At 58.0% G+C, this 19,064-nt stretch overlaps 1 protein-coding gene and 1 pseudogene across 1 annotated transcript; both read left to right on the top strand.

Annotated features, from left to right (window-relative positions):
* LOC138101859 (uncharacterized) overlaps positions 1-19,064 on the top strand; it is a 678,931-nt pseudogene that overhangs the window by 397,506 nt on the left and 262,361 nt on the right.
* Positions 5,781-8,286, top strand: LOC138101898 (serine/threonine-protein kinase pim-1-like; the record flags this gene model as incomplete). Its single annotated transcript, XM_068999651.1, has 5 exons — positions 5,781-6,323; positions 6,441-6,491; positions 6,697-7,063; positions 7,747-7,923; positions 8,180-8,286. Coding segments are annotated over 5 exons (1,245 nt in total), but the record flags the coding sequence as incomplete, so codon positions are not given.

Below are 19,064 nucleotides of genomic sequence, written 5' to 3'. Positions count from 1 at the left end.
TAGCCAGAGCGGGGATTCCAATGCGAACGGCGGGTGTTCAAAGGCAGAGCGATTGAGCCGCTTTGAGAACACAAGCGGCAGGAGAAAGAAAGAGAAAAGCAGAAACCGCTGCTGGTGGCGGAGGGGAGAGAGAATCCTGAATCAGCTGCTGAATGTGTGTCGCGGTGCCGAGTCTTCGGTCCGCGTTGGCCGCGGGGATCGCGGGCCCGGCTCCCTGGGGGGGTGGCCCCAGTGGGGGTCCGTCCGCCCTGTGACTCCTGCCGAGGAAACAGTTTGGCGAACAGAGAAGGGGGAAAACCGCGGGAGTGAGAAGGGGATGCGGGGAAATTCCAACCGGGGCAAAAGCTCGAGCGGAGCTGGGGAATGCGAAGAACGACTGATCCCCCGGCTCAAAGGCCGGAGCCGAAAAAAGAAAGTCCTGCCCGCGGCTCCCCAAGCTGCCCTGCTTCCGACAATCCTGCTCGGCGGTGGCAGGGAATCATACGGGAGGCTTCGATTGAGGGTGAATTTATTCCACAAGCGTTCCCGGGAATTGCTGCCCCCAGTAATCCGAACCAACGCCAGTGGGCGGGGCTCAATTGGAAGCTCGTCCGAGAAGGAAAAAAAGATGGGATGCAGGATGGATTAACCAACCCGTACGTACAAACTTTGTTGCACCATATTTTTACGAGTGGTTTAATGACTCCGTTTGACTGTAGAAAGCTGGCAGAAATCTTTTTGAAACCCACACAGAGACTGCTATGGCAAGCGGGTTGGGAAAGGCGTATGGATGGTGCCATGATTGAAAATCTTGAGTTCCTGCAGGAGGGTGCCCCAAAACCTCCTCAGTGACGGGACCCCTTCAAACCTCTTCATCCCAACGTGTCTGTCTCATTCCAGACCCCATCCCAGCCACCCTCCCTCTCCCAAATACAGCCCCATTCTTAGGGGGCCAGAGCTGCTTCAGGAGGCATCGGGGCGTGCAGGGGATCCTTTATTCCCCTCGTGCAGCTCCAAGGTTCCGAGGGCAAAGCCCTGGTTTCTAGGGCTGTGCCCGCTCCTCAAATCTCTCGGATTTAATACCCAAGTGTGGCAGGGACACGGCCCCGGGAGCTGCGCTAATGCCCGGCGGTGCCCGGCAGGGTCTGAGGGGAGGGGAGTTCGTAAGGACTCCCCCCGCACCCATCGCTGCGCACGAAAAGCTTTTTTAGTGCATGCCAGCGATTTTTCGTGGTTTCTGGGCTCGGCGGGGTTGAGGCGGCGGCAGCGGGAGCCGCGGGGCCCGGCCCGTGGGGGCGGCCGGAGGTGAAAAGTGCGCGGCGACCCCAGCGCGGTGCCCGAGGGCTGAGCGGAGCTGGTCGGGAACAACCCCCGGAACCCCCCGGTGCCCGAGGGCTGAGCGGAGCTGGTGGGGAACAACCCCCGGAACCCCCCGGTGCCCGAGGGCTGAGCGGAGCTGGTCGGGAACGCCCCGCTCGTCTCCGCCGCTCCAAGCCGCTTTCCTGGCTCCGGCGGCCGCCGCTGCCCGGCCCCGGCGCAGTCCCGCGGCGTCGCCGCTCGAGGCGCAGCTGGAGGGGCTCGATCCGGGCCGCGCCCGGCCCGTCCCTCGCTTCGCCTTCTTCAGTGACGCGGGGCTGCGGAGATCCCCAGGTGAGGCTCTTTCATTGCATTTTATTCTATTCTCTCTATTGTTTTTTCTATTCTCACCTCTCACCCTCCTCGGCGCTGCCCTTCTGGCCACACCCGACAGCGCCCGTCCCGCCGTGCGGCTCGTCAGTGACAGCGGGCGCCGCGGACATCCCGGTGCAGTTTTTTATTCTATTTTACTCCATTCTCTGGATTTTATTCTACTCACCCTCCGCCCGTCCCTCGGTGCAGCTCCTTCAGACGCGGGCGGGGGAGACGCCTCTCGGTGCGGCTCTTTGGTTGTATTTTATTCTCTTCTCTGTATTTCCTTTTGTTCCCAGCTCGCCCGTCCCGCGGAGCGACTCCTTCAGGGACCCGGCGCGGCACAAACCCCTCGGGGCGGCTCCAACAGAGCCCCGCCCGCCGCCAACGGGAGCGCTGGCGCTTCTGTAACCTCAAGCTGTTCCTTGATACTCGACACTTTAGTTCTGGCCATAGGAAGCCCTTCAGCAGCAATGTCTCTTCCAGCCACTGGTTTCTGGCTCAGACCCAGCTCGGAGCTTGGACAAGAAACCCAAAGTCCCAGGAGAAGAAGCTCTGCTGTTACTTTCTTCATTCAGAGTTCTTTTTATTATATTTTAGATATCATCTATATTTTACTGGATTTCTTTCTTTCTCTAAAATCTCGTGTTTATTCTCTCTTTGCCCCCTCCAGCCCTTGTCCCCCTCCCGGAGGTTTGTGGGGCGCTGCTGTCCCTCAGCCCTTCCTGCCCCGGCACCCGCGGCCGCTCCAGTGCCCTCAGGCCCCGGCTCGAAGCGAAACCACAAAACCCTCTGGAAAGGAAGCCGGGCTGGGGGAAAACCCTGCAGGGGAGACTGAATCGCACAGACAGTGATTGCTGGGCGTTGGGGATTGCAAACGCTCCAAGGGGCCGGAGGGAACCGCCCTGCGGCCTCGGGGCCTCCCTGGGGCACCGTGGGGACCCCCCCAAGCAGAGCGACTCTTCCCGCCCACCAAAATCTGCAGCTTTGGGTCAGCTGAGGAAAAGAGCTGGCAAAAGGGGCTGGAAAGGGGCTGGAGCCCGAGGGGAATCCTCAGCCACGGCCCGGAGCAGCCGCAGGAAAATGCCCCGGAAACCAAGGAAATCGATGGAAGTAATGAGGAATTTTGGAACTCTTCCCGCTGCTGTTTCCAGAAGGTCCCGGCCCGGTCCTGCCGGGAGGAGCCGGGGGTGGGGAGGGGCTTCAGGGCTTAATTGGGGAGAAAAGTTCAATTGGGGCAAGGAAACTTTAATGGTGGGGAGAAAATGTGAATGGAGGGGATTTGAATGAGAGGGGATGGTTTGAATTGGGCAGAGAAAATGAAGTGGGGGAGGAGCCCCCCAGCCCTCGCCTGTGCCCTGAGGGTGCTGCCAGCGGTTCCCCTGCTCCCACCCCCCGGGCTGGGGGCGCGGAGCTGCCGCTGCTCCCCAGGAATGCCACGGGATAAAAACTCCACTCAAGCTTTTATGTTCCCAGTCATTCCCAATAAGGTCCCAGTTGCCCCCAACATGGTCCCAGTTGTTCCCAGTCATGCCCTGTAGGGTTCCTTTCACTCTCAGTCCCTCCCAGTAGGAGTCAGGTACAGCTCCAGTCACTTCCAGTATGAACCCAGTCATTCCCAGTCAGTCCCTCTATGATGCCTTTTGCCCCATCATGGTCCCAGTTGCTCTAAGCATGATCCCAGTATGAGTCCAGTCACACCCAGTATGACCCCAGTCATTTCCACATGCTCCCAGAACTATGCCAGTCACTGCAACATGACCCTGTCACTCCCAGTATGATCCCAGTATGACCCCAGTATGGACCAGCTGCTCCCAGGATGATCCCTGCATCTTTCCAATTGCGCCCTTTCACCACCACTGTGGTTCCAGTCACTCCCAGTACAATCCCAGTCATTCCCAGTATGATGCAAATCACTCCCAGTATATCCAAGCAGCACCCATTGGACCTCAGCATGTTCCCAGTAGCCCTCAGTGTGGTCCCAATATATCCCAGTATAATCCCTGGTGTCCCAAATCTGGCCCTGCCCAGTCCTGATCCTGGTCCCAGTGTATCCTCCTGTCCCATTCTGTCCCAGTTCATCCCATTCTGTCCCAGTCCATTCCGGTCCCTTCCCGGCAGCCACCGCCATTTCCCGGATCCTTCTACCCTCCACCCCCCAAAGCTGCCCCCCGCCCCCCAAGATGCTGACGGGGATCGGGGGCTTCGTGTTGGGCTTCGTCTTCCTGGCGCTGGGGCTCGGCTTCTACCTGCACAGGCAGATGACGGGAGGGGCCTGGGGGTCGTGTCCCCCCTCCCCCGGAGCTCTGTGCTCCCCCCGGGGCCCCCCAGCCCGGTGTCACCCCCTTTGCTCTGCCCACAGAGCTCCTGAGCCGCCGGCGGCCGCAGCCCCTCCCCGTGGCCTCGGGCCCAGCCGGGACCCCTCGCCCCATCCCCGCGATGATTTTGGGGGGTCGTGTGTCCCCCCCAGCCTCGCTGTCACTCTGCCCCTGCCCGGCTGCTCCCAGTGTTCCCAGGAAGGCTTCCCAGTTCGCCCCGGTCCCGTTTATTGGGGAACAGTGGGAAGGGACTATGGGGGATCGCGCGGGGGGACCGAGAGTGGAAGGGGCAGAACAGGCCCCAGGATGGATCGGGAATGGGGACCCCCGTGTGTCACCCCTGTGTCACCCCCCCCCGGGGAGGCCTTGGGAGGCACCTGAACCCCAAATCGGCACCAGCGAACCCCAAAGGCGCAGAGACCCCCCCTAAGCCGCCCCACAGCCCCCAACGACCAACCAAAATTCCCCGCGAGTATCAGATAATCAGAGCAGGCGTTGAACAACCTTCAGCCAATCAGAGCGCGCGGCGCTGGTGACTCACCAGTTGCCAGGCAGACCCGCAGCGCTCAGCGCTCCCCACCCGGACCCCACCTGCGCCCCCCCCTCGCCCCCAGCGCCCCCCGCCAGGGGAATTTGAGGAGGGGGCGCGTGGGGGGCGCCCAGGCCGGGCCCAGAGCACAGCGCTGCCCCAGCCCGACCTCTCCCGGCTCCATCCCGGCTCCTCCCGCGGGATGCGGCCGCGTTGGGAGAACGGGGGGCCAAGGGTGGGCGCTGGGCCCGGGGGGAGCAGGAGAAGGGATGGGAGAGGAGGAGAAGGAGAAGGAGGCATCTTTTAATGATATTTTATTGAGTCTCATTTTTTAGAGACCAGGATCAATACTCCCCGGCCGTCAGGGCGAGTCCCTCAGGGCTGCGGGGCCCTGCTGCCGGCTCACCCCGTGCCAGCCCAGCGCCAGCGCTCAGCGGGGCTTTGGCTTCCCGTGCCCTTTCCCGTGCCCCCAGCCCAGCGTCACCAACCCCGTGTCCCCAGGTCGTGCCCCACCCCTGCCCCCCTCCCCCTTTGTCGAGACACGGAGGATGAGAATTTCCCCACCATCCACCCCAAGAGTTCCCCCGAGGCCATTTCCTCTCGTGCTTTCCCTTGGGAGCAGAGCCCCACCCCTCCTGGCTGCCCCCTCCTGTCAGGGACTTGGAGAGAGCCAGGTCCCCCCTGAGCCTCCTTTCCTCCAGGCTCAGCGCCCTCAGATCCCTCAGCTGCCCCTCAGAAGTCCTCCAGACCCTTCCCCAGCTCCATTCCCATCTCTGGACGTGCTCCAGCCCCTCCATGTCTTTCTTGAAGTTTGAAGCCCAATCGCTGCCCTGTCGCTGCAGGTGCCAAAACCGCAGGGAGACTCCTTGGAAATGGGGGTAGAGAGGAGCCCTTCAAAGGGAAACGTGTGCAAAACTGCTGCCAATGGCCGAGCGGGTTTGGTGTGGCTGCGGGAGCAAGAGATGCTCCGGGACTCCGCCTCGGCCCCGGAGCGGAGCGGCCCGTGCTGCCCCGGGGCGCGCGGGGCTCGGCCGTGGGGCGCGCGGGGGGGAACGGACACACGGGCACCGGACACACGGACACGCGGACAAACGCTCCCAGCGCTTCAGCGGCAGCAGCGGCAGCAGCGGCAGCAGCAGCAGCAGCGCAAAAGCAGCGAGTCTAAGAACCCTCTGCGTCCCTTCTCCTGCTCCTCCTCTCCCTCTCCCAGTGTCTCGCACCCTCTCCCGCTCTCCCTTTGGTTCCCCAACCCCCCCTCCCGCGGCCTCCCTCTCCCCAGGCCCGGCCGGGCCATGCCCCCGGCCCGCCCCCGGCCCCGGGCGGGGCTGCCCCCTCCCCGCCCCCGGGCGTCCCGCCGCGGTCCCGCCTCCGCCCGGCTCTCGCCGTCCTGGCTGTGGCGCTGCTGGGCGGGCATCAGTGCCTGGCTCCTGGGCACCATCGCCAGCCCCTGGCTCCGGCTGGCCCGACCCCGGCCCCGGCCCCGGCCTCGGCTCCTCCCGGGGCCCGCCGGGGACACAGGCGGCGCGGCCGCTCCCGCCGCCTCCGCAGCGTCTTCCCCACTCCGAGCTCCGCCGCTCTTGAGCGCGGCCGCCGGCCCCGAGCCGCCGGTGGCCCCTCCAAAAGAGCCCCCATGTGGGGATGGCCGGCCCGGGGCGGTTGAGCGGCGCTCGGGGGCCGTTCCTGGCCCCGGGCCGAGCGCTGACGGCCGCGTCTCGCGGGCACGGAAGGCGCAGCAGGGCCTGAAGGAGCGCTACCGGCTGGGTTCGCTGCTGGGGCGCGGCGGCTTCGGCAGCGTCTTCGCGGCCACGCGGCTCTCGGACGGCGCCCCGGTGAGTGGCGGGGCCGGCGGCGGGCGCAGGAGGCGGGGGGCAAAGGGGGAGGAGAAGGAGCATGGGGCTGGGCACGGCGGGCGGCGAGCTCAGCCCGCTGCTCCCCTTGCCTTGCAGGTGGCCATCAAACGGGTGCCGCGGAACCGCATCGGCCATTGGGGCGAGCTGGTGAGTGAGCGAGGGGCAGCGGGAGAAGCCGGGGCGCGACGGGCGGGGATGAGCCGAGGCCCGGCAGGGTGGAAGCCGCCAGAACGCCTCGAGGGAGAGCGGCCGTGGGGCCAGCGGAGCGCGCAGAGCGTCCCCGGCTGGCTGAGGGCTTCCCGAGCCCCGGCACGGCATCAGCCCCGCTGACGGCACCGTGCTCCTCCCGCAGCCCGACGGCACCCGAGCACCACTGGAGATCGTGCTGCTGGACAAGGTGTCCGCTGGCTTCCCTGGCATCGTCCAGCTCCACGAGTGGCAGGAGCTCCCCAACAACGTGCTGATGGTGCTGGAGCGGCCGGAGCGGTGTCAGGACCTCCTTCACTTCATTCGGGCACGGGGCTTCCTGTGCGAGGAGGTGGCGCGGCACCTGTTCCGCCAGGTGCTGGAGGCCGTGCGGCACTGCACCAGCTGCGGGGTCCTGCACCGGGACATCAAACCGGAGAACATCCTGGTCGACCTGGCCACTGGGCAGGCCAAACTCATCGACTTTGGCTGTGGCACCTACCTGCAAGCCGCAGCCTACACCAGCTTTGCAGGTGAGCCCACGCAGGGGGAGGCTCCTGGTAGCGGCATCTCAGAGCCCAACATCTCACAGCCCAACATCTCACAGCCCAACATCTCACAGCCCAAGCCGGCTGTGGCAGGGGGGATTCTCCCTTTTGCTGCTAGTCATGGCAGCCGGAGTGTTCAGCTGAGCTGCTTTTGAGCGGCGCTGGCTGAGGGGCCATCTTCCAGCCCTGCTGGCAGCCTTCGCCAGCCACTCTGCCCAGGACTGGCACTGGGGCTGGGGCAGCCAGCGCGAGAGACACACCCGTGGGTGGGGGGAACAGAGAGGGGAGGCCAGAACCTGTGCTCCAGCCCGTTTGATGTGCAGGCGAGACAGGGCTCGGACTGCTCTGCTGCCCGTGGTTGCCTTGGCTTAAGAATGGTTTCTGGGGCAGTGCAGGCAGGGAGGATGAAAGCGTGGTTTTTCCCCAGCACCAAGTGGGTTTTTCCTTTGCATGGAATGCTCGGGCCTTGCCAGGGCTTCCGCTGCCCTCTTGCAACACCAGCGGCTTCTTTTCCAACCCCCAGTTTGTACACAAGTCCCAGGTGCTGGCCAGAGGGCAGCGGGTCACGCCGCCTGCCGCTGCTGCGGCCCCCGCATGCGCAGGGATGCTGGGGCGAGGCTCTGGGAGCAGGCAGCGTCCCCCTGAAGAACTCCATCTCTATTCCATAGGAACACCGTCCTACAGCCCCCCGGAATGGACCCAGTTCGGCTGGTACTACGGCAAGGCAGCGACCGTCTGGTCCCTGGGCATCGTGCTGCACCAGATGGTCTGCGGGGAGCACCCTTTCAGGAGGGGCTGGAACAGCACCTGGGGCCGGCTCTCGCTCCCACGACGGCTCTCTCCAGGTGGATCCTCGTCTCTGCAGCACGGGGGGAATAGCAGTGCTGGGAGACAGCAGCGGGCTCAGGAGCATCCCGCACTGGCAGCCGCTGAGGAGGTGGCAATGTCCTGCTCTCCTGCTCTCCTGCAAAAGAAAGAATTGATGGCAAAGTTTAGGCACAGCCCTGAGTACACACAGTACAGCCTGGCCATGGCAAGAGTGGGGCAAAGTGGACAGGAGCCTTCTGCAACTGACTGGTGCTTTCTGCTTTCACTCCACAGAGTGCCAGAATCTAATCCGACGGTGTTTATCCGTGCTCTCCTCGGAAAGGCCCTCATTAGAAGACCTGTCCTGTGATCCCTGGATGCAGGATATTCGCGTGCCGTAGGAGAAGGGTGAGAGCCACACGCACGCTTTGACCCAGGGAGCCGGTAAGTTCCAGCTGCACACGCGCCTTGGCAAGAAGCAGCAAAGAAAGGCAGAGATTTTGTCCTGCCTGAATCGCTGCACAGGGCTCCTCAGCTGGGCACGCGCAGCCCTGCTGCTGGAGCTGAGCTGCTCTTCCCAGCACTGGTGGCCCCCATGCCAGCTGCTTCTGCTTGTCCTTCTTCAGCGACAGCCGGGGCCCTGGGCAGAGCGCTGACAGCCTGCTCCAGCCCCAGGGAAGAAGGAGCCCCTGGAGAAGCTGTGCCAGGTGCGGCTGCTGCTGCTGGAGACATGGAGGGCGACATCAAGGATGACAAGCTCTTCCTCCACCTGGCAAGCTGAAGATGATGAACTTCAATTGTGGCACCTTCTCCAAAGCCAGGCTCCACAGCGAATTTGCAGATGAGTCCACACGCAGGGGGATGCTCCCAGATTTGTGCATTGCACAGCCTGGCCGGGAAGCAAAGGTTCCCCCCTTTGCTGGGGCAGATGCAACCAATTCTTCAGTCGGGGGATGGGCAGGGCTGGTTTTGAACTGGGAGTCTGCTCCTGGCCCTGCCAACAGCCCCCAGCACCCACCGTGGCCCGCGCTGGGGCTGGGGCAGCCAGCCCGACACAAACAAAGCCCCATGGTGGGAGCAGAGGTTGGACACCAGAAGCTGTGCATGGGCTGCTTTGCTCTGCAGGCAAGGAAGGGCTTGGGCTGCTCCACTGCCCTTGTTGGCTTTGGGCTCAGCATGACTTTTGGGGGCAGTGCAGGGGGAAGGCAGAAAGCGTGGGCTGCCCTGGCCTGTGGGTGGGTTTTTCCCTCGCATGGTGGGCTTGGGCCTTCCTCAAGGCTCCAGCAGAGGGAAGATATTTTACCTTTTTCCTTGTTTTCCCTTTTTGTCTGTAATCTCTTTTCATTGATTTATGGTTTGTTTTTCCAAAGGAAGCGTTCTAGGTGCTGTCTGGTCCGGATGGCGAAGTGCTTGGGAGCAGCTGTGGTGTGGATGGGACGTGCCCTTGGAGAAGGGCTGAGGACACCGTTTGGGAGCAGCTTTTCTTCTGGCGGCGGGAGGCGTGAGGTGGGTGCCCGTCCTCTTGGCACGGCTGGGATAAGGGCTTTTGGGAGACGGCAGCGAGCGCAGCAGCATCCCGCTCTGGGCAGCTGCTGAGGAGGTGGCTGTGCCACGGCCGGCTGCAGGCTGGGCACGTGTCCTGCCCTCCTGCTCTCCTGCCAGAGGCAGCAATGCTGGGCAGCTTTGGGCAGCGCTCTGAGCGCGGCCAGCACGGCCTGGGCACCACGGGCGGCTGGGACAAGGGGGACGGGAGCCTTCAGCTGACGGGCGCTTTCTGCTTTCTCTCCTTGCAGCCGGGCTCTGGGGATGCTGAGGCTGCTCTGGGCTCCGCCAGGGCTCTGCTGCGGCTCAGCCCCGGGGCCACGAGAAGCCAAAGAAGAAACGCCGTGACCTGCAGCAGAGACGTGCTTGAGCAGCTCGGCAGTGCAGCTCAAGTTTGCAGAGCGTGCACCTCCAGGGGAAAATATGACACCCCCCCAATAACAAACTTGTTCAGTAACTTCTGAAATGAAATCAGTCTGGGATGGCCCCCAATGACATTTTTCAGCTTGCTCAAGCTGAAGCTCAGCCTTTCTCTCAACAGTTCTCTCCCCCACCTGCCTTTTGCTCCACAAGTGCTCCCTCTTTCCCCCAGTGAGTTCCCAGCTCACCGCAGTCCCCATTGCACTGTAGCCTTCCTTGATGCCCCTGGCCACGAGGAAGAGTGAGCCCCAGGTTTAGGGACTCATGTTGTCACTGGATGAAGAACAGCAATATCTCAGAGCTCTGGTGAGATTTGGGGGTCATTCAGAGCTGCTCTCCAGGCCTCAGCTCTGCTCACTGCTGGCTTCCCACTTCCTTTTCCTCGTTCTTCACAGAGCAGGATGAGATCTGTGAATGCCCTTGACCCTCGCCACTCTTCCCAGCCCAGCCACCCAGCCCAGTTAGGCTTAAGCTGGAGCTTCTCTGTCTCCTCTGGCACCCCAGTGCAGTCCCCTCTGCGGGGAGCAGCAGCCCCAGAGCGCAGCACACAGCAGTGCAGGCCACACCTGGAGCAGCTCCCTGCAGCCATGGCCTGGCTCTTTGTGGCAACCAAATGCTCCCTGTGTGCAGCTGTCCCTGGAGGATGGCCCCAGGGCAGAGCCCAGCCGGGCTCCCACTGCATCCCCTGGAGCCTGGGGCAGACAGCGCTGGCAGAGCTGAGGTTCATGGTGAGCACCCAGAGCTGTGGCTCGCAGTCGCTGTTTGCAAGCGTTGTGATCTCATCTCCTGCAACCTGTGGGGAAAACGAGCTGTGCAGCCAGGCCAGCGCTGCCCCTCTGGGCAGGGACGAGGCTGAAGGCCTTTCCTGTTGCCGAGGAGGCAGCATTAAGCCTTAGCGGGGCCTGGCAGCTGTGGAGCCGGATCTCGCCCGCTGTCCGGGACTCGCTGCCCACCAACCGCCCCCACCCGCCGCGCTCCGTTCTGCAGGGACAGAAGGCTCTGGCTGTGCGAGGGTTTCCATCACGTCTGTGTACCCGTGGCTGTGGAACGCACATGGAGAGGGAAAGTGTCAGTCACGGTGCTGGCACACTCCTTCCTTTCCATACAGGACACGTCCCTGCGCACCCCGTGTGCGGATCTATTCAAAGGAGAGGCGTGGATAGAGATTTCCCACAGAGCTCTGACTCTGGCGGAACTCACCTTGTCAGCCAGCAGCCAGGGCATTTGTTTCCCAGCTCTGTGTCAGTTGGTGCCCAAGAGCTGAAGGGAGCAGCATTTAGAAGCAGTTTCCAGATTTCTAGGCAGGCAGTGGAGCTGACAAGCATCCGTGCAACTTGCCGTGTTCATCGGGAGGGGCTGCTGCTTCTTTGGGAATACGGCACAACGGAGACACGAGACTTGGAAAAATCCCAGCTCTCTGTGGATTTGTGCAGGAGGGGGAGCAGCAGAAACACTTTGTGTCTGCTTGTGGGGACACAAGGTCCAAGGAGCGGGGCTGGCAGAGGGTGACCTGGGCCGCTGGCAGCTCAAGTCCCGTGTGTTGGGTCTGCCTGAGGGAAAGTTCACGGGCCTTCCAGGGCTGTGCTTTGCATTGGTAGCTGGACGGGTGCTGGTAACAGAGCGGTGTTCTGGCTACTGCCCAGCAGCGCTGTCCCTCTGCCATTCCTTCCCCCATCAGAGGGGATGGGAGTGGGCAGGATCCTGGCAGGGGACACAGCCAGGCCAGCGGACCCAAATCAGCCAAGGGGATGTTCCAACCATATGACTCCAGATCAGATGTAGAAAGCAAAGGGAGAGAGGAGGAAGGGCACCTTTTCCCCCAGAAGCTGAAGTTTCCCTGAGTGTTCCAGTTCCAAACTCTTGACCCTTTTTGGAGGCATAACGTTCTCACCCCATAGTCTTCCAGTCATCCTTGAGTTGTAGAATTTTAGAGCAGTCAAATTAATCAAGTTCACATTTTCTAGATATTGCTGTGTCATTTCCTTGATATGCATGTGAGAGGGGACACAGTGATGGATGGGTTTGCATGGGAGCTGCAGAGCCCTGGAATGGAGAGCCTGAGTGTCCCAGCAGGATTTGCAGGAGTGTGGAGGGCAGCTGGAAAGAAGATGGTGGGCAATATTCTCCTGCCTCCATCTTCCAAGGAAGCTTTGATTCAGTCACTGTCTACACCATGCCATGGGGCCTCCAGAGGCCCAGGGAGGTGTCTGGGTGGCCCCAGAAGGCGCTTGCAGGACCCTGGGGCAGCAGGGAAGGGGCAGGAGCATCCCTGTGGTGCTGGGAGAGACACCCAGAGGGGGCCACCCCTGGGGCCCAGGCAAGAGCTGCATTCGGGCAGCCAAATTCATGCAGGGTCTGCCCAGGCGCTGCCAAGGACCAATCCAGTGAGCTCCTGTCCTCTTTCACCTCTTTGTATTTTCTTTGTATTTCTTTGTATTTATTTCTTTGTATTTATCCTTATTATTATCTTTGTATTTGTTGACCCTCAAAATGCCATTCGAAATCATTTTCCCTCAAAATAAATACTGACTTATTTTAGTGTGCTGCTTTGGACAAATTTGGAGGAAAATATCCTCTGACAGAAGGCAGGTTACAACCAGCCCTCTCCCACCAGGTCTGCCAAAAAATATTTTCCTCTGAGGAATGTGAAAGAGAAAAAGAACCTATTTATTTAACAAACACACAGCAAAAGGATAATAATGCTGAATACTAAAACCTCTCGCTGTGGAGAGAAACCTGGGAAGATTTCAGAGTCCTTCTGTAGGTGTGCTCTCTCTCCTCCTCCTTGGAGCTGGGTTGGTGTCCTCCAGGGCCTCGGTGGAAAATTTTCCCGGTGTGTTCTGATGTTGAAACAGTCCAGAAGAGAAGAAGGGAAAAAGCCCAAGTCCCAGGAAAACAAACTTCAACTCTCCGTCTCCCTCCGGAGAAAAGGAGCCGAAAGCGCGCTGGAAAGCAAGCAGGGCGCTCCCTCCGCTCTTCTCGCTGCCGCAGCAGAACGCAGAGGAGTGTGTGTCTGTGTCCTTGAACAACCGCTTTGAAAAGTTCGCTTGGTGTTTTCTCTCTCCCCCGTCGGGCTCAGTTTAAAGGCACAGAAAGGCACAGGATTGATTTCTGGGCAGAGAGCAGCGATAGGGGATACACATCATAAAGTCACCCCCAGACAGGAATGTACGGAGCTGGAGAGCTCTACAGTCCTGTGTCTTTAGTTCCAAGGGTATGGAAGTGTCGATGGGTCCTTTGGTAATCGCACAGTTCTGGATTGGTTCCCGCCGTGTGGAGCCATTTTTATACAGAAGTCAGTGTATTCACACAGCACAGATTGTTGTGTTTTCCTGTGTATCAATTTCTGTGTAAACCTGCATCCCGTTGTACAGTTTTATCGATGTATGAATTTCTGTGTAAAGCTGCGTGGCCTTGTAGAGTTTGGTTCAGGCTCTGTGGGTGTTGAGAGAGTGCGATGGATGTTTGGCTTTCTCTCCAGACGTGTATCTGTACAGGTACCACCGTGTGACCCATCAGACATTTAACTGTGTGAACCAAAAGGGATCTTTGTATCTTTCCATATGGAGAGCAGAGGTGGAACAATCTGCAGGAAGCTCGTAACAGAATGTTGGGGTTTTGGGAGCTCTCCTGGGGTTTTTTTCTGTTAAAGGAATTTTCCCCATACATGTTGCCACGGGGACAAACTACTGGGTGCTTCAGAAAAACAAAAGCCCTGGCCATAGACAGAGGGGTGCATCTTGCTACTCTTTTTTTCACCTGGCTGTGTGGGCAGTCAGTCCCTGGTGTTTTGGATGACGGAGAGAGAGGCTGCTTCTTCGGCTGCTTTCCTTCTACCGGAGAGACCCCGGCATTCCCAAGCCCGCCTTCCCTGCCCCACTGGGAGTCAGGCTGCGGCCGCCCTGCCCCTGCCATTGCTTCAAGCTTTTGCTGCTCTGTAGGCCCGCTCTCCCTGCCTGCCGAGACCTCCGGGGGTTCCCACTGCAGCTCCAGAATTTTGATACATCTTGTCTGCCACGCGGGATTTGTGCTCATCCCTGCTGTTCCAGCCTGCCATTCCAGCCTGCTGTTCCCGAGGGTCCAGCCGGACACCGGGATTGTCTGTCCAGGGGGTTTTTGAAATCTTTGTTCCATCCCTTCCCGGGATCCCAGGCCGCCAGTGCCGCGTGCTCCCCGAGCTCGCTCCGGAGCACCCCCTGCAGCCGCGGGGGAACCATCGCACCTGCCCTGCTCACCGGGAGCCGTCAGCGCCCCTGCCGGCTGCGAGCGGAACTGCACCCGAGGGGAAAGGGCCTGACAGCCGAGAAGGCTGGGACTGGGTTTGTGATTGTTTGCTGTTACTGCCATAGTTGATGTTGTTTTGTTGGACTGGTTATATATATAAATATATATAGAGTAAAGAACTGTTATTCCTATTTCCCACATCTTTGCCTAAAGGCCCTTGATTTCAAAATTATAATAACTGGGAGGAAAAAGGGGTTATATCTGCCACTTCAAGGGAGGCTTCTGCCTTCCTTAGCAGACACCTGTCTTTCAAAACCAAGACATAGGCAAAACAGCGAAACATGCGTGTCGACATTTTTTACAAGCATTTGCAGCATTGGGTGTTCCTCAGGAAATTAAAACTGACAATGGTCCAGCTTAGAGAGGACGAACCCTAGACACATTTTTGAAGAATTGGGGTGTTCATCATATATTTGGCATTCCTAATTCTTCTACAGGCCAAGCCATCATTGAGAGAACACACCATACCTTAAAATCTCTTTTGGATAAACAGAAAAGGGGGGAAGCAGAGGCTACGCCTCAGATGTGATTGAATAAAGCTTTGTATGTTTTAAACTTCCTGAATAGCTCCTTTTCAGAACCTACTCCACCAATTATCAGGCATTTTTCAAATAGTACTCAGGCAAAATTGAGAGAAAATCCTTTAGTTTTGATCAAAGATTTAGACACGGGAAAGATCGAGGGCCCATTTCAACTAATAACTTGGGGCAAGGGATATGCTTGTGTCTCAGCAGGTGCAGGACCGAAGTGGATTCCAGCAAAAAACGTGAAACCTTATCAAGTCCAGAAACAAGCAGGAATCGACTCTGGGAACAAGGAGGCGAGCGCGTAGACGTGAATCAGTGTCAACGCTACTGTCGATGCCACAGACATCAATTGTTTTTTTGTGCAAGAACTGTGGACTGAATATTATGCAAAAAGTGGGAAAGTTAATGGTGTAAATTTTGTATGTAAGAGTGTGTTAGAAGTTCTGTTACAGATCAGAGATTCCTATGTGGGATAAAGCTGTTGAGAATGAAGCTCAATCAGGTATTACACTTGTGCCTTATCATCTCACTGTTTGCCTTAAGCAATACAGCTTTCCCAGTAATGCAACCAAAAGAAAATATCTGGGAGACTTTGGCCAACGCATCAGGCCTAGATACCATCTGTCTAACTCATTCAAGACCAAAGAAGCCATTTTCAACATGTTTAGTCTGTCTACCAGCAGACAAATGGCCACCTTCCAAACATGCTAATCTAAAACTTTCACAATTCGGTTCAAATCCAGTGGAGAATTGGGATGTTTGGACCAAATCCCTTCCGGAGGCTCCTTACGAACCTCAGGAACTGGAAATTCTTGGTTCAATAAAAACGGAGTTTTGTGTAGTATTCAGTTCTCCAGGGTTGAAACAAAATAAAACCAAGATAACAGATGTCACTCCAAATTACAAAATGTATAGAAATGCAACATCTTGGTGCAATTCAACAATAAAGATGAGCATATCGTTCAACCAGGATCCATTGCAATTGCCGCGAGGGATGTTTCTCATTTGTGGAGACAGAATTTGGCCTCAAATGTCAAGGGCGGTCCATGCAGCTTTGGAAAGCTTTCTTTGCTAACGCCCAACGCAAAAATGATAAAAGAACAGAAGAGAAAGGAGAAAAGATTTGTTGAGCAATATAAATCTGACTGTAATGATAAATTTGTAGCTTGGAATTTTGGACAAAGGTTTTCTGCAGCTCTCCTTTTACCTGGTGCTGCTGCAGGAGCAGCCTTGAGACAATTGGATCACTTGGGCTGTTGGCTAAGTAAGAACTCTTGTGCTGTCTCTCTCGCACTGAGCGATGTGTTAACTGATGTTCAGAGTGTGAGACAAGCGACTCTGCAAAACAGAGCAGCAATTGATTATCTTCTATTAGTGCATGGACATGGATGTGAAGAATTTGAAGGTATGTGTTGTATGAATTTGTCAGATCATTCGAAATCCATCCATGAAAGTATACGGCAATTAGAGGATGGAATAGCTAAAGTTGGAGAAGAAAATGGATCATTGTTGAACGATTTGTTCAATTGGTTTGACCTTACACCTTTATGGAGAAAAATGTTGAAGGCAGGTTTGTATGTTTTAACTATTGTTGTAATTCTTTTAGTATTTGTACCTTGTATACTCCACTGTGCTAGACAAGCCACGGACAAAGCTGTCAAGGAAGTGTTTTTGGTTCAAACAGGAGGGGGAGACGTAGGAACCCAGAGTGCCGAGAATATTTCTCTGCCTGTTTTTAAGGGTTTTTACCCCCCTGGACACCACTGGTATAGCTTTAAACCTCGGAAAAAATTACCAACAGTCAGACAACAACTAGGAAATACAGTGGTGTGAATTAGGTTATAGACTACTATGTAAGATTGTCACAGGGTGAAAAATTTAGAGGTTTTGGGCTTCTCTTTATAGTATATAGATAAGAGTAAGAAATATCAAAATGGAGGATTGTTGCTGTTCTCTAAACCTTCTTATCCTTCTTCTACGACTCCATATTCTGCAGTAAAAGTAGTTTGGAATGACTGGATGGAAAATTCCGCAGTTCCTAGTCGTGTTACTGAATAATTGGTAAGAAAGTAAAAATAATGTATGTTTTTAGTAACTATTGGTTAAAATGTCTTTAAAAGGCTGTGTAAATCTTGATAATGGCTCTCTCTCACTCCTACTTTTCCTCCTTCCATGCTGTACCTGGATCACGCTAGAGGCTCAGTTCCTCTGATAAGACTTAATAAACAACTATCTAGAAGCATTGAAACTACAGAAGACGTCTCGCTTTATCTTCTAAACTCCTTGCAAGGACTTTCAGCAAATTCTCTCCCATCAGAAGAGATTCGATTTATGGCACGGTAAAGTGTCAGAGAGAGAGAGAAGAGGGAGAGGGAGAGGGAGAGGGAGAGGGAGAGGGAGAAGGAGATTTGGAATAAGGGATTGGGGTTACAGCGCCCAGTCCTGCTCCCTTGGGGGTGAGGCCCCACAGCCGCAGGACAAAATGGATCTGTGGGTCCCGGAGCTTTCCCCGCTTTGGGCTGAACCCAGAGGGTTCCAGGCAGACTTTGGCCGCAGGGCCCGGGAGTTCAGCCCAGCCCAGCACAGGGGTCCCACAGGGCGTGGGTGTGGAGGGTCCTCGGGGGGGGGGGGGGGGGGAGTCCAGGAGGATCCAGGGGGGTCCCAGGAGGGGATCCAGGTGAATTCCCTGCTTCCAATGAGGGATCTGTATTTTAAGAGAGGTGGTTGATGGTGCTGTAAAGGAGAAAACTGCAGAAGAGGTCACAGAGAAGTCATTTAAGCAGGGACTACCCACGGTTAATTCCTAAAACCAAAATAAGTCAGTATTTATTTTGAGGGAAAATGATTTCTAATGGCATTTTGAGGGTCATCAGGATCAATACACAGAAGTAAATACAGAGAAATACAAAGAAAATACAAAGAGGTGAGACAGGAGTGGAGCTCACTGGACTGATCCTGGGCAGAGCCTGGGCAGACCCTGCATGAATTTGGCTGCCTGAATGCAGCTCTTGCCCGGGCCCCAGGGGTGGCCCCCTCTGGGTGTCTCTCCCAGCACCACAGGGATGCTCCTGACTCTTCCCTGCTGCCCCAGGGTCCTGCAAGCGCCTTCTGGGGCCACCCAGACACCTCCCTGGGCCTCTGGAGGCCCCATGGCACAATGCAGACAGGGATCAAATCAAAGCTTCCTTGGAAGATGGAGGCAGGAGAATATTGCCCACCATCTTCTTTCCAGCTGCCCTCCACACTCCTGCAAATCCTGCTGGGACACTCAGGCTCTCCATTCCGGGGCTCTGGAGCTCCCGTGCAAACCCATCCATCACTGTGACCCCTCTCACATGGATATCAAGGAAATGACACAGCAATAGCTAGAAAATGTGAACTTGATTAACTTGACTGCTGGGGGGTGACTGGAAGATTACGGGGTGAGAACCTTATGCCTCCAAAAAGGGTCAACAGTTTGGAACTGGAACACTCATGGAAACTTCAGCTTCTGGGGGAAAAGGTGGCTGGGAGCTCTGCGGCTGAGGATGGGGGGCTTCACTGACCCCTAAGCTGGGGGATGTTGCAGTGCCCGGGCTGGGCACTGGTCACGCATCCCCCGCGACGCCCTGCAAGCTGAGCACCGAGCTGGAGCTGGAGAGTCAGCGCTGAGGGGAGCCTCGGGGTCTCCTCCTCCTGCAGCTGCCCCCTTTTGCTGGTGTCTTGGCTCTGGGCCTCTGCAGAGAGCGGTGGCGCCGGCACAGCCGCATCCGGGCGCGGTTGTGCCTCAGCAGCCGCAGCAGCTCCTTGGGGCAGCCACGTCCCCGGCAGCGCGTCCTGCACAGCCCCAGGGGCTCTGGCGCTTCTCCTGCACGGCCCGGCCCAGGGAGCCCGATGGAAGGGGCAGAGGGGCCGAGCGGGGCTGAGCCCTCTGGCGCTGCCCTTGGCCTCTCGGCGAGAGACTTGGGCCTGGCTGGGCTGCCCCGGGCAGAGGCTGCAGCAAGAAGAGCTCCGGCCGCCTCTGCCTGGTGTCCCTGGGACTCAGGCTGGGCCCGATTCCTGCCCAGGGGCTCAGCCCCCTCTGCCGAGGGGCCGTGGCCGAAGGGCTGCCCGGGAGGCCCAGCACCCTCAGGTCCAACCCGGCTTTGCTCTGCCACGGCGGCTCTCAGGCCTCGCCCAACACCGGCTTGGCCCAAGGCTTTGGTGGCTGCCGGCCCCAGCACTGTCCCGCCTGCCTGACCCCCCTCCCTCACCTCTCCCCAGCGTCTCCAGAACCATCCCAGGACAAGGCCCATGATCAGCAGCTCCAGGGCCGAGCATGTCCAAGAAATCAGCACCACGTCCACCAAGGGGGTCATCCCAGGGCCCGGGGAGTCCTGCGGCTCCAGCTCCTCGTGAAGCAGAGCTGAGGTGCCCATGTCCCCCTC

This window comes from Aphelocoma coerulescens, unplaced genomic scaffold, assembly GCF_041296385.1.
Source record: "Aphelocoma coerulescens isolate FSJ_1873_10779 unplaced genomic scaffold, UR_Acoe_1.0 HiC_scaffold_56, whole genome shotgun sequence".
In the NCBI taxonomy this organism is placed as follows: Eukaryota; Metazoa; Chordata; class Aves; order Passeriformes; family Corvidae; genus Aphelocoma; species Aphelocoma coerulescens.
Note: the sequence above shows the minus strand (reverse complement) of the source record. Positions and strands in the feature narration are given on the sequence as shown.